General features: G+C 36.8%; 1 protein-coding gene across 5 annotated transcripts in view; it reads right to left on the reverse strand.

The window, feature by feature from the left end:
• The window catches only part of Lama2 (laminin, alpha 2), a 635,907-nt gene that overhangs the window by 435,934 nt on the left and 185,140 nt on the right, over window positions 1-14,833 (reverse strand). For all 5 annotated transcript variants that reach the window (XM_017313815.1, XM_011243134.1, XM_011243135.1 and 2 more), the window contains exon 4: window positions 5,254-5,496. In XM_017313815.1, the coding sequence (XP_017169304.1) occupies window positions 5,254-5,496 (243 nt within the window). The remainder of the gene's footprint in view (window positions 1-5,253; window positions 5,497-14,833) is intronic.

Raw genomic sequence — 14,833 nt, forward strand, 5'->3', positions numbered from 1 at the left:
GTTGTATTAATAAGCAAAGAATATCACTTGTAAATAACTTAAGGTCTCTGTATGAGGAAGTTGATGCGACATCACCATGGAAACCATGCATATTCAGTTATTTGGTCTAGTATCTATCCAAATACATTAAAAGTAATAATCCTAGCCACAGGGCAAGAAAAATTCATATAACAAAAAAACATTGATTACAATTTTGATTTTTGAATTGCTAAAGCATTACCATCCACATAGGTATGTCCCTCAACCCTGTCAGTGTAATTCCTGTCTCATGTGCCTCTTCAACCATCAATAACTGAGTAAGGTCGAGGCTACGTATTCAGCTTTCAACCACCCAGAGACTCCATTCACTGAATCTTACTAGGTTTCCTGCTTATTATCTTTCTTCAGCTATAAATCACCAACACTCTTTCCTTAAGTGACCCATTACTCTGTTCCTCTTCAGGGGTTGAGGAAGCTGGAATTGTCTGGAAAGAAAGCCAGGAAGGAGAGAGTTCACAACCAGAGGCACCTGGAACACATATTTAAAACATGCTTCCCATGTCCCTGTCATATGTATTAAATAAGCGAGAGGCTATCATTCCCAAAACCTTCTTTAGGAAGTGATTTATGAGGTTTATAAGTGAATTTGACTTCTCAGTGATATCTCCATTGACAGCCCCTGTGAGGAGTTCTCTGGAGCTTGTAGCAGCACCTATTTTCTGCAGATGCAACACTCATTGTAGGAGTGTGACGCTCTGCAGCCTGCTGGGGAGGCATGTCTGCATATGGGTGCCCATTAGAGCTTTCTCCTGTGGCTGGACTCACAACTTAATGCAGGCTCCCTGTGGCCTGCTGCCTTATAGCCTACAACTTCTATTACTGAATTCCAGATCATTCTCTCTGACTAAAGGAAAGCAAATTCCTGCTGAGTCCTCTCAGCACTGATGATACAAAATTACCTTTTTCTAAAATTAAACTCCAAAGGCTTTTTCCTCAAAGCCTCCCATGGTTTTCAGCCGGGATAACAACACACTGGTTATCTCCCCATGGTCATCCCTCTCCCTCCATGCCAAGCCCTAATACTTGATGTGCCAGTGTTATCACAGCTCACAGTGAGCTACTCTGCTCCCTTGGAATTCAATCCCAGTATGAAGAACTAATCTCTTTCTTGGTAGTAGTTGAACCTTGTTATCTTGGGAACTTAGTGCAACCCTGAAATTCCGTCACAGTGAAGCCACATGGTAAATATTTTTGATCTCTTGAAACTCATGTAGAGTGTGCTGAGAAAATTCAGAGAAGGTAGTGAGTGAGTCGGATGCTGAAGCAACAAAGTCCAAGAAAACAGTGGGCATGATGCAGCCAACGGGAAAGATGTCAGAAAAAGAACTCTGCAGTCATGATTTCAACAGGCAGTAGCCAGTACTCATTCTGTGTGCATAGAGGCCAGACTAAAGATCTAGTCTTTACAAGATCAATGTGGAATTGACCTAGTTATTTTTTAACCTGGTAATGGTGTATTATCTACCTGAAACAACATTTTAGAATATCTTGATGGGTTTGGTGTGTCTTTAAATGTGTCCAAAAAGGGACAGGGAAATAAACCTATACTCATTGAATTGGGCCACTGGTCATGAGAAGATGATTTTCTATTTATATTCTACTTTTAAACCTAAAAAAAGTTATATTGGTGCATTATGACTAAGGTGTTCTTGTTTCATCCGGTCTTCTTTTCATTGATGTGCTTTAAAATAATCTATTTTCCCTAGTTATGACTTGATTTTATACTTAAGGGATATTATGATGGTCTGACTAAGATGAAGATTCCATGCTTAGCCAAAAATGTGTACTTCACATTGTGGTGAACATTTAGACACTGCTGCCCTAAATAAATAGTTATCTAGAAGAATAATTTTATGAATAAATCAAAAGTGTATAAAAGTACACATTGAACTAAATATGAGGAGCAAAAGAAAGCTGTTTCTTCCACAATAATCTTCCCGCAAACCAGGTCAATTTAATTTTTAGAAATTAGGCAAGTCCAAAGTGAAAAATAGTCTACAAAATATTTTTTCCAATAGGTCATAAAATAACTGTTAAAATTTTCACAGATTAGAGATTATGAAAGAAACACAATTATAGATTTAATGTTTTTTCCAAAACTGGATTCAAAAAGAGAAATACAGACACTAATGGAAAATTTAGCAACATCTGAATAAAGCCACTACTTTGGTTCATAATCATGTAACAATGTGTCAGGCATTGTCTGTAGCAATAGCAGTGTGAAAATATCTCATGAGTCTCTGCATCTTATAATTATGTAAATTTAACACAATTTTAAAATGTAGAACTACATATATGACTTTGATTCTGTTTCTAGAAAGTTTAATAACCAGAACAAACACTTCCAATGACAAATACCAATCAAATGACAGAATACAGAAGAATATCCATTTAAAGCCATTTAAGAGCTATAAGAGGACAGAAATTAATGGCTAGGGAGACCTTGGTGCACTGTGATAGATCTAATCCTGTGGTGTGTTCCTGTCCCAAAGACATGGCTGGGAAAACTAAAAAAATGCTTTAGACAACCATGCTGTATTGAAGGCAAAAGTTAGATTCTAAAATTTGAAGCGATTAGGGTTTAGTAATTCCATGTATATTGGTTTGAACCCCAAAGACAGGAAATTAAGGAGTATAGTTGGGATTAACACAACTGTATCAGGGTCCTCAGAGCTTTACTCTGAATGTCCCAAGAATTCAAATCTGTAAATTGTTTAAAAAAAAATCCAAATTGCTATGGCATTGCAGAAACATCAGAAAATTCCCACAAGATGATCATATCCCAGTTCTTCAATTATTTCACACTGTTCAAATACAAATTTGGTATTCAAAGTAATCAGGAATACGGAAATATAAAGCATAAAATAGCATCAACTAGTAATTGGTCAACAAAATATTTCCACAAATGTTGGTCAATTAGTTTTTAAACAAAATTTCAAGAAATTATAACTTTGTACTGAAATAAAAACACAATGCTGATAGGCAACACATTCAACACAAATTATATTATTAAATTAATATTTTATTTATTTTTAAATATGAGTTTCATATATCTACATGGGTCTTAATAGAACACAGAGGACATCAGCTCTGTTGATGCTGGAGTTACAGGAAGCTATGAGCTGTCCCAGGTGCTGGGAGTTGAATTTAACTCCTGTTTAAGAACAGTCTGTTCTCTTAGCCACTGACCCATCACACCAGCATCATAAAATGAATGTTTAATAAATATAAAATTCCAATGGAAAACTAGAATCCTAAACTTCTACTTGAAAACAGACCAGAGAAATTCTGGAAATTATAAATGATTGTAAACACAATTAGAGTTCTGTAAACAGTTTCAATGGATTTTACATAGCTCTGGGAAGAATTTAATGCAGTAAAAATAGGCCATAATAAAATATTCAAATATACAAAAGGAAAAAACGAACCAAAAGTACACAAGTGAGAGACACAAGTGGGAAATGCATAGTGACAAACATTCTAATGTATTTTTAATTGGGATTACAGGAGAAAGACTGAAAAAAACAATACTTGTGGAACTATGAACTACTGACCTATTACTTGAACTGACTAAAGACATCATTTTGTAGAAGTGTAACACAAAATGATATTGGAATCTCAAAAAGGAATTGCTATAACCCAGTGCAGCACTACCCAAAAGAGTTATGCAAGGTCAAAGGTGCCCTAATTGGTGGAAACCAATGTGGTAGTGACTTGTCATCCATAACTTCTGGACACTCAGGATGTGAGTAGTGCAACTGACTAACCAAATTCTGAAACAACTTGAAAAAGCATAGATTGATTTAAATAACTTTAAATGGCTATTGCCTTTTGAAGCATGAATTCCAAGCATCATAACCATACTACTGTAATGCAAATGTGAATATAATTACCTTCAAGGAAATCAAAGAAAAGACACCTTGAGGAGCACACTTTGGGTAGCTCTGTTCTCTACAGAAACAACAGAACTCAGAAAATAATAAAATATAAAAAGACTAATGGTTACATTCTTAAAATCTTCTCTGAGCACTCTGCAGCAGGCTGCATTGTTGGATGTTCAAGTGCACTGTGGGTTGGTTGTGGAAGACTGTGCTTCCACATCTCATGTCTCCGAGTCACTCACCTGTGTCTCTGGCTGTCACACATCCACACTGTTTTAGTTTTGATGGAGTCTTCATCAAATTGCAGGAGCTACTCAACTCTATGTTTTATAATGGAATTAAATATATTTGCTCAAGCCAGACTGGTGGAATTATTCTGAGCACATGTAAGGTAGGTTACAGAAAACTATGATGTCTGGTAGGTAGGTCTGCTAAGTTCATTTGACACTTAATAAAATTTTTATCTTGTGATGGATCCTTGAAGTGCAATATATTGGTTGCTCATGCTCACGTGTTCATTTGGTCAAAATCAAATACATTAACTATCTAGAGGGTTCCTAATTTATGGACTAAGGCTCAAAGAATTTAAGTACATGGACTAAGAACACACAACTAGCATCAAGTCTTAACTTGGATCACAGGCTAAAACTAATAAATAAAAATTAGAATATTATCTCCAGGACCAAAACCAAAGCAGAACAAAAACAAACAAACAAACAAACAAAAACTAAAGAGCAACCAAACACTCTTGAATTATGTATGCATGAATATAATTAAGGAATTATGTATGCATGCATATAATTAAGGACTTATGCACCTGTACCTGACTATCCAGGAAGTCTTCAGCAAAGAGATCAGATCATTCTGTCGCCCTCCATGGTGAAAGCAGAAATACATACAAAACCTGACATGATTTCTTATATAGCTTATGTTTTTGCTTTGTTTGGGGTTTATTGTTGTTGCTTAGTTGGTTGTTTTCCTTTTTATTTACAAACCCTTTCTTTGTTTGTATCGTGAGATTGTGTGTGCATACTGTACAGCTTTCATTAGGTCTCTGGCCTCTAGCAGCTGTCATTATTGGAAAGTCTCTTTGGCAGTGACATTAGTCTATGGCTTCAAAGCTAAACCCATTTCCTCATCTCTGATCTTGGAGAGAGGAGACATATGAAGACATTTAACATTCTAATCACCTAAGGTTTTCTTTTTTTTTTTTTTATCTAATAACACATTTAAATTGACTTCTGTTAAAAGTGCACTGACGTTAGTTACTGACACATTCATGTCTTTATAACAGAGCTATTTTACAGTACTCAATGCAGCTTTTTGATCTTACCTCTCCATTTTCTAAAGGGTGGATCTTCGAATAAAATGAAGTGCAGATGACCTCATCATCTTTGGCGTAGGATGGTGGTCCAGTGCGGGGATAGATATTGTAGAGGGTCAGGCACTCCGTGTCTGTCACCGCATGATACTGCCAGGGTTTGTACTCCACGTCATCCAGGGAACGTTCCAAAATCCAGTTTCCAGGCCGAGGGGAATTGGCTGCCTTCACAATTACGTAGGCAATCTGGAACACCTGATGATGGGTGACAAAAGCATCACTCTGAGTTCCAACCTGCACTCTCTCAGTCATTCCAAATAGAAAGACGGCTACTATCTAAGACTTCATTTAGTATTTAGTTTATTACTCAGTTGTGTTCTGCAAAAATGATTTTAGTATTGCACATTCACGTTTTGCTGAGACAAGCTGTTTCATTTTGACAACTGTGACTGAAAGCAATGAGATAAGAGTAGACTTGAGTACTCCAACAACTCAGTAGCACTGTTTCGCCCAGTTATTAAAGGTCTCTATGGCATCAGCATGCAAAACACTGAATACCAATTTTTCTACCTCATAGTTAAGAAAAAATGTGCTAAAACGAAAACATGCTTATTTAAACACACTTCATCCTCAAACATGGAGACCACATGTACAGCACCTAAAAGAGCATAACACTTCAGGGGCACATTCCTGTGCTCAAATCATGGGTCCAGCATTAGTGCAAACCTAGAAGATTATTTTTTCCTACCTGAATTAACATCAAGAATAAGTACATCTCCCATGACACCACAGTATTAAATGGAATATTACACACACACAAACACACAAATAATACCTGGAAAAAAAGCACTTGACGAGCTATCCAATAAATGTGGGATCCTCAGCATCCCCACATAGAAAATACAAAGTTATGTAGACAAGTGATTGAAATAATAACATATTAAATGGGCATTTCTGTGCTTTCTCTTTATAAGAAGTAAACCCATAAAGTCATGGAAGGAAGGCAGTGACATTATTGCTATAATTTGAGAGAGTAAACTCAGCAAACAGAGGGCAGTGAAAGCAGTGACCTACCTTCAAATTTGCATGCAATTTAGTGAAGAGAGGGAGAGAAAGAGAAAGAAACAGAGATCTAATTATATGTTATGATGTAGATATGCTTGCAATGCAATCTGAAAGTCTAAAATAATAATGTCCAAGTATTATAAAGTGACATTTTTGTGTAGTATTTTAGACAGAAATATAAATACAACTTAGGTTAAGAAAAATTAGCATCCCCCTAGAATGGAAATTATAGGCCATGAAAAGTAACAATAAAGCTATAAGATAATGTATAGATTGGTAAATCCTATACCATATAGGGATCTTGACAGCTTAAAGGTCTGGATGTAACAGTCACTAATGGGGATAATCCAAGTGATGATTCTACCAACACTGTGATTAAAAGCCCTACTGTGTCATAGGAACCCTGAAAGGAATATTCTAGAGAAACTGTCTTCACCATTAGAATCCAATGAATTCATGTGCAGTATCTGTGTAATACTTACAGATAATTTTGAAATATAAAAAATTTATATTTTATATAAGGGGCAATATGGGACACAGCTGTTTCTGGAAGATGTTTCCTTGAAGGTGAAGACATCATCTATTGTGAGATGAAAACAATCCCTTAAATGATTGACATTAGATCTAGGATTTACTGGTTATGCAAAGTTGTGGGGAAGCTGCCTGCTAAAATGCTGAATTCATTCTGCTGGTAAATCACAGTGGCTCAGCCATTTAAAGCTCTCTCTCTCTTTTTTTTTTCTTTTTGAGGACATCAGACTAAACCTAGAAAGATAAGAAATAGCTAAAACATATCCTCTGTTCAGAAAGGGCTTGTGTCATTCTGTTCCAATGAGAACACATAAATGGGAAGTATTCACAAGTCTCTCTCTCCTTCTCTCTCTCTCTTTCTCCCTCTCTCTCTCTCTCCTCCCCCCTCCCCTGTGTGTGTGTGTGTGTGTGTGTGTGTGTGTGTGTGTGTGTGTGTGTGTGTGAGACTGTGTATGACTGTGTGCATGCTCAACAATGATTCTGGAAACTTTCTTGACTATTCTCTTCCCAATTCATTAAGGCAGAAGGTTTCACTGAACCCAGAGCTTGCCAATATGGCTAATCTGGAGGAATCACTTTGTACTGTATCTCCTTCAAAATTCTGGAATTATAAGCAGACTACAATACCCACCCAGGTTGAGCTGTAATATCAGAGATACACACATCTATGTATGGACATGTAAATATTTGAAAATATTTACATGTTTTAGACATGATGTGCATGATCATGTTAAAGCCATTTCCTTTAAAAATGAGAAATGGAAGAGAGGTAGAACATTGGGACTGTTTCTTCATCCCTGTATCCTGTTATGTTACTAGTATTAACACATGCATCTTTCTTACCAACAAAGTTATTGTTACTACTATGTTATGGCACAACTTAGATGCAGAGTCTCTCACACACTAGGAGAACGCACTACCATGCGGCTGAGTCTCTAGCCTTAGTTCCATTTGTTCTAACTTTGCCTGGCTTGCCTAGAACTTATGATTCTTCTACCTCAACTTCAGTGTAGGAACTATACTTACACTGGCTTCCTATGAATCCAGTGGATCATACCCCATTATCCATAGTATTTGCTGTTTCTGAAATTTTAGGCATTGTTCTCAAGGAATTATCTCCATTTAAGTAGATCCTAGTCAAGAATCTGTCACATGGATTCCTTGTGAGGAAATTTGTTGAAGAATGTATCAATTGATCCCTCATGAGGAAGGTAACTGGACTGTACCACTCAGTTATGAAGTAGTCTCCTTGTAGCTGCCTGTCTTCCCAAGGCAACCCTGGTAGACCTTAAAACAATATGAAAAGAGAGCACCTAAATTGTGAGTACCCAGAGGACTGGGTTCTAGCTTTAAAAATGGTGCAGTTTTTACTAGAATATTTTGAGATAGTGTGTATTCAGCATTTATTATATGAATGATCAAAATCACTGTAGCATCTATGGTTCTTCTTTTAGTTTATCTGTGGCTATTTCTGTTTGCAAGGGCATACATGACTTGGTTGGAAGCAAGGTATCCATTTCTCTCCTGCTCAACTTATTCAGCCTAGCTGGCCTAGGAAGAGTAAGTAAACCCTTTAACATTCCACCTCGTAGTATTTCTTTTCCAAAGACAACCCAAGGAAGAGATCGTGAGATAATGACCCCAGCATTCTGGCTACTTTTTAGAATAGAGTGCTGCAGGTATATTTGAGTTGGTATCTTTCCTTCTAGGAAAAAAATGTGCAGAGATTGTTTTTAAAGATTTACAAAAATAAAAGATAACCAAACATGTTAGATAACACAGTTAGTCCATAAGAAAAATAAGGACACACTGGGGTTATAGATAAGGAAGTTTGTTTAGCAAGCAGCCCAGAAAGCAGATAGAGGGACAGGCCAACTTTTCTTGGGAATGTGATATAGATTTATGATTCCAGAGCATCTGTGTTGGCTCTGTAATAATAGATGAAAACTTTTTTTTAACAAAGTATCTCAGAGCTTCATTCTACAATTCAATATAACAGCCAGCATTAAGTGCCATGAAAAAGCCGTCCCTGCATTTTACAATATCAAAAGAGCGCCATTTCAAAACAATAACCTTCTTTCATTTGTTTTCTATGGATCCTTCTATATCCCATGCAACATTAAGTTTGTTGGCATGTACTATTATGAATAAACTTCTTAAAGTGTTGTAAATAGCATTATTGAAAAACACAATGAATGGAAGCATTCTTTGAAGGCTTCAGAGAATGGATGTGAAATTTTTAAGAGATTTTTCTAAGTACTACACATTTTCAATGCCTCAAACACAATAACTCTTTAATGTTGTCTATGCTATTTTTATTAACTGTCTCTTCTGTTTTACATATTTAGACTTCTTAAAATCAAGAGCATTAATACCTTATTCCTGATAAATATAGGCACAACATGTTACAGTATAAAGCTGCAATAAGGAAATCAAGCATCTCACAGCAAGACCTACTAATACCACCAGATTTCGATGACCTTATACTAATAGGATATGCAAATGATTTTTATTTGTTGATTGGCTATTATTCTTGATCTTGTTTTTGTTTCACTTGCTCTTTTGGTGGGAAGATATTTTTTAAAAACTTAGTGCTTGTAAAAATATTTAAAACCAATTTTAAAATGACAATTACCTGAAACTTCCTGAGCAAAGGGAGCTTTCTAGCTTTTACTATGCTTACTGCTCCTTCACATATAAGACGATCCTGCAGTTACCTCAACTGTTGCAGTGTTGAATTAGAAGTTTCATCTCCAATAATTGATCTAATTGGGATATTGAAAGTGGAGTATTCATTTAGCATGAAATTGAAGAAAGGGGTTCTGCTAAAGGGCCTTTCCATGGAAGATACTTTTCCACACCATGGCTAAAATAATGCAATATTGTATAACACTGCCTCATGTAAGCAACCTGGGAGCTTGCAGTACTTCAGGTCCTGCTGCAGTGAGGGTTAGCTGAGCTCCCCCAAACTATAATGTCTGCGTGGTATTTAGGACCAACTCTAATACAATTGTTGCTGAGTATTCTAACATCGGTTTCTAGAACGTTTAAGATTTTCCATTCTCCAGGTACCTTGGTCTTCAGAAGGGTGGTACCAAAAATGCATTGTGTTTGAATATTTTGGAGATTTTGAGTGACACTGGTATACAATTAGAAGGTAAGGGCAAGGAATGTAAAGACGTCTTGACAGTTAATAGTGCCTATTGTGTAATCAGGGCCAGCATTCTCATCCTAGTCTCACAAAATAACCCAGGTATCAAGCAAATGCTGTATGAAGAGCTTTGACCCCCTCTTCTGGCTTCCATATACATGAACCCACACCCTGCAACACATACACACACACACACACACACACACAAACACGCATACACATATATTCATACACACACACATACACATGTGTGCAGACAAACATACACACACACATACACACACACACATACACATTCACACACAGGCACACACATGTACAGGAACATGCATGAACACACACATACAGATGCCCAGTGCATTCATGCACACATGCACTTGTCCACACACACAATTGCACATAAAAGAATGCACACAAACACACACATGAGCACACATGTGCACACATGAACACACACACAAGCAACTGTATAAGTATGTTATTTTTTTTCTAAAAAGAAACAGGGTGAATATGATTCCTTACAAATGAAACAAAGCCTTCTTTTTGAACTCTTCTCAAGGGGCAAACAAATTGTTGAAGGCCAGTGGCTCTAAGAAGCAGTGTCCTCAGACAGGACTTGACCCAACTCTCTCTCTTTTGAGTTGTCTTCTCTTATTGCTTATGAGGCTAGCAGGTGGCCATTTAATTTCTGTCCTATTTTGTATACTACCTCCTTCCCTGCACTGCTATTCAGAACTGTAGCCAGTAGTTGCTAGCTGGAATCCCCACAGTATTCTAAGATCTGCTTTTGTCCAAGCTATGAATTTTAACTTTTTTCACAGCTGTGACATAATCTCAACAGTACAAAAACTATATTTTGAAAGTCCATTTGTATTCTTTGCTTTGAAATGGCCCATGATGCAAATTGTGTCATTTGTCCATCTTGTTTTAAAGTGATGAGAGTGATCTAATATCCAAATCAGAAAGGATTATCCAAAGTATGAATGTTCAAGCTTAGGGAAGAATTTGAGATGTTCACAGCAATATCTATTTTCTTTGCTCGAGTTGATGGGCATAGTTCATGTGACTATTAGTTTTCTTTCACAACCATTAAAGAACAATTAAGAGACAAAACAAAATTCCAATAATAGCAAAGAGAAGTGAATGAGGAGAGCTTGGTCTTTTTCTGGAAGACTCATAAGTATTGCTGAAGGAAAGCAGAGGTTACAGCTCAGTGAACTCAGTCTGCCTGTGGCTGTTGTGACAGTCCAGAGCTTGTACACAAAGCACTGACAGAAGGTGGAGCATAGTGTGAGCTGAAGGGATGCAACTCCTTGCATGTTTTTGTACAAGGAAGATGTTCATAATAATTTTCTCCCACCTATAGCATATATAACAGGGTTCTTATTCTATACATGTCTTAGTTATTTAAGAAAAATTATACCACATTTCTCTAAAAAGAGAGATCAATATGTATGTGCTGATAATGGCAATGCTAAATTATAATTCAGGTCAGACACCAAGTTCAAAAGGTTTTAAATGAGGCTTTAAACTTAAAAACAAAAAATTAACCTTAAAACATCCACAGTCATTATATTCTAGGTGAGTTGTATGTCTATTTATCCATTTATTTCAGCCAGGAAAGCCAGAATGATAAGCAGAGGGTTTCAGAAATATATACTGGCCCATACTTTCAGTCTTTAAGCAGATTCATTTCAAATAATTCCACGTACTAAAATGATTTGTAACTGTCACTCAGTTATACTGAGTTAGGCCACTTTATCCTAGCCCACCCCCTCCTGCAAATACATTAACATTGCTGAGTATGGATTGATGGAAGTTGCAGGGAGGCAGATGAGCCAGTCTGCCCCTGGGTAAGATGCTCTGCCAGGTTACAAGAGGAACAGAGACACTTTGCTCCCAATTAGAACAGATTTCGGAAATGTTCACATTACATTCATGGAATTAATATGTTTGAAAATGAGTATTTCCAGCACCTGAGGTTTTCTTAAGAAACAATAATCTGACTGGATGACTAATCATAGTCCTGTGAAGAGAAAATTTGCAATTATTTGTTGAAATTGGATTTTTTTAAATCAAGGGTTTAAAACAATGGCTAACTTTTCAACCGTCTGGAAGGACTTTCTGTGTCACATTCTACAAGAAGGAAAATCTTTACCTCTGGCTCAAGAAGTAAGTTACTTTTCCTTTTTCTCCATTAATATACAATCAACATACAATTGCATAGAATAATATGGAGTTCTATTGATTTCACTAGAAATACTAGATCGATTTCTTCTGGAGAAGGACAAGCTTAAAATAAAGTTATCTTCTAAAACATTAAAACCAGAATAACCAAGAACACACCAAAATTGAAGTGCCCCAGTAGAGGCACCTTGAGACGACACTTGGCTACATGGAATGTGTCACCACAGTACATGCTTGCTGCTTTTTATTGTGAAGGAGAAGCTACTTTATCAAGGGCTCTATGGTTACCTGTGCTCACTGATGGCCAATGACATCCCCAAAGTGGAGACACCCAGATATTCTTACAATATGTTAAAGTCATGGCTTGCCAACAATAAAACTGTCATGCCAAAACAGGGAATTCTATTAGAGGAAGTTTAAGCTAGGGTTTTGGTCAGGACCTGCAGTGGTATGCAAAGATTACTACAGGAGACAGTTGGCAAATGTTAGGACCTCCATTAGACAAATAACTATAACCCTCAAATAGATAAAGGAACTTCAAGTAAGCTAAAAAAAAAGAAATAGTTTATCGATCAAGAGGGAGTTGAAAGATTTAACAAAATAAGTGTAATATATGTCCTCATATGCATTGCGGTGAAACTAGTCAGCCATTCCAAAAAAAGAAAAAGAAAAGAAAACAAAAAACAGTAGGCAAGCACAATGAGTTTTATTCATCACAAAGATATGAAGATATGTGTTAATATTAACCAAATAGTAATCTGTAGGCATGATGTCGGTTTTATTTACCAAGGGAAGCAATCACCTAGAAAGAGATGATGTATCAGAGGTTGCTTCCAAGGAACCTCAGGGCTCAGTCAGTGTGTGGTGTGGTTTTGTTTAGAACCAACATGGACTGGGGTGTTAACAAAGTGGCTTACCATATCAGTATGCTTGCTGTGCAAGTCTATGGGCATGAGTTCAAATCCCCTCATAAAAGCCAGGCATGTTCTCAAGAGGAAGTGATTCTCTGGCTAATCGACCTAGCTGACACAATAAGTTCCCTGAAAAACCCTACCTCAAGGAAATATGGGAAGCAGGCAGAGGAAGACCACCAGGTCTCTTCTATCTGTCCTCTACATATACACACTAAAACACACACACACACACACACACACACACACACACACACACACACACACACAGAGAGAGAGAGAGAGAGAGAGAGAGAGAGAGAGAGAGAGAGAGAAATAAACATAGAAACGACATGAAGGAAGCCAACAGTTAATTCTTATAAATGGGTGAGCATTGAGTCCATCCACACTCATGGTATTCTCTAAGCTTTTGTGTATATTTGAATTCTTTTCACTACTAGAATAAAAGGCTCATTAATATATCTCATTTTAACAAACAAATATTTCTCTTTTATACAACAGTATTACTACTGGCAGTAATTTAGTGCTTGTTCCTACACTGCTAATGTTTAATACATTTTCTTAATTACCTTGATAAATAGCTAGGCACTTTCTGCGACTATATTCCATTTAGAGACCAAGAAATGTGTTTTAATAATTATCAATGCCAATGGCACCGTTGGCCATAAGGTCTCACTATTTTAGCCCAGACTTACTAAAACTATAGCAAGAGGAAGTAGACTCCAAAATTGGAATGAGCACAGCCCTTCCTCTGCTTATTAACACATCTAGTCATTTATGCTTTGTTAAATTGCTATTGTTTTTAACAATGTTAGCTGCAGGGGAAACCCAGGCAAGCATTTTTTCTTGTGTTTAGCACTGCCCTTGACATCTCCTCTCTTCACAGGCTTCTTTCTCATTTGAGGCAATCTATGGTTTCAAAAGATTGACCTGCCTCCTGTGAGGAAGTCGTTGGCTGTGCTTGCCTTTCACATCAGCTACTGGTAAAAAAGAGCAGGTGGGTTGAGTCCTACACAGAGCATACCAGTCCTCACAGCGCAGCTGTCAGAGAGTGCAATATTGGTGTGAATCACAGACAATCAAAACTGTGACATTTTAAAACCTGGTAGGAAAATTATCTACCCTAGAGAAATATCCATTTTACCTACTACAAATGAAATAGCACCAGCCTTTTTCATGTTTGTCTGCTTCTCCACTGTCATGTCTCTCTTAATAGACTTTGAAAAGTAAATATTGTGCATATTTAACTGTCTTCAGATTCCGAATCACAACACCACCACGCTAATATAACAACTCCAGAACCAGTGACCTTATTGGAAATTTTATATTACTTTTCTCTACCTTCATCTTCTTTGAAATACCTACAGATGTGTAGGTTCCATGGTCTAATGGTTAGCACTCTGGACTCTGAAATACCTACAGATTTTCATTATGCTTCTCTCTCCTTCAACTTTCTGAATTTTTCCCTTTAGAAAAAAGTGGGGTGGGGATTTAATTTCTAGGCATGGTGGCTCATACTTGCAATCTTAACACTTAGGAAATTGCAGTTCCAAGTGTCTTCGCCTTAACCCATTCCTTAACAGTGTTTATTTGTTTGAAAAGGCGTCTCTGGAAAAATTCTATACTCAATTCCTTCTAAATTTGTACAAATTATTATAGTTAAATTCTGGTTCTGAAATTACTAGCCACCCTATCCCCAAAATTGAGTCAAACATTTAGAAGCAGATCTTTTTTTAAAATTTTAAAC

This window comes from Mus musculus, chromosome 10 (assembly GCF_000001635.26).
Source record: "Mus musculus strain C57BL/6J chromosome 10, GRCm38.p6 C57BL/6J".
NCBI lineage: Eukaryota > Metazoa > Chordata > Mammalia > Rodentia > Muridae > Mus > Mus musculus.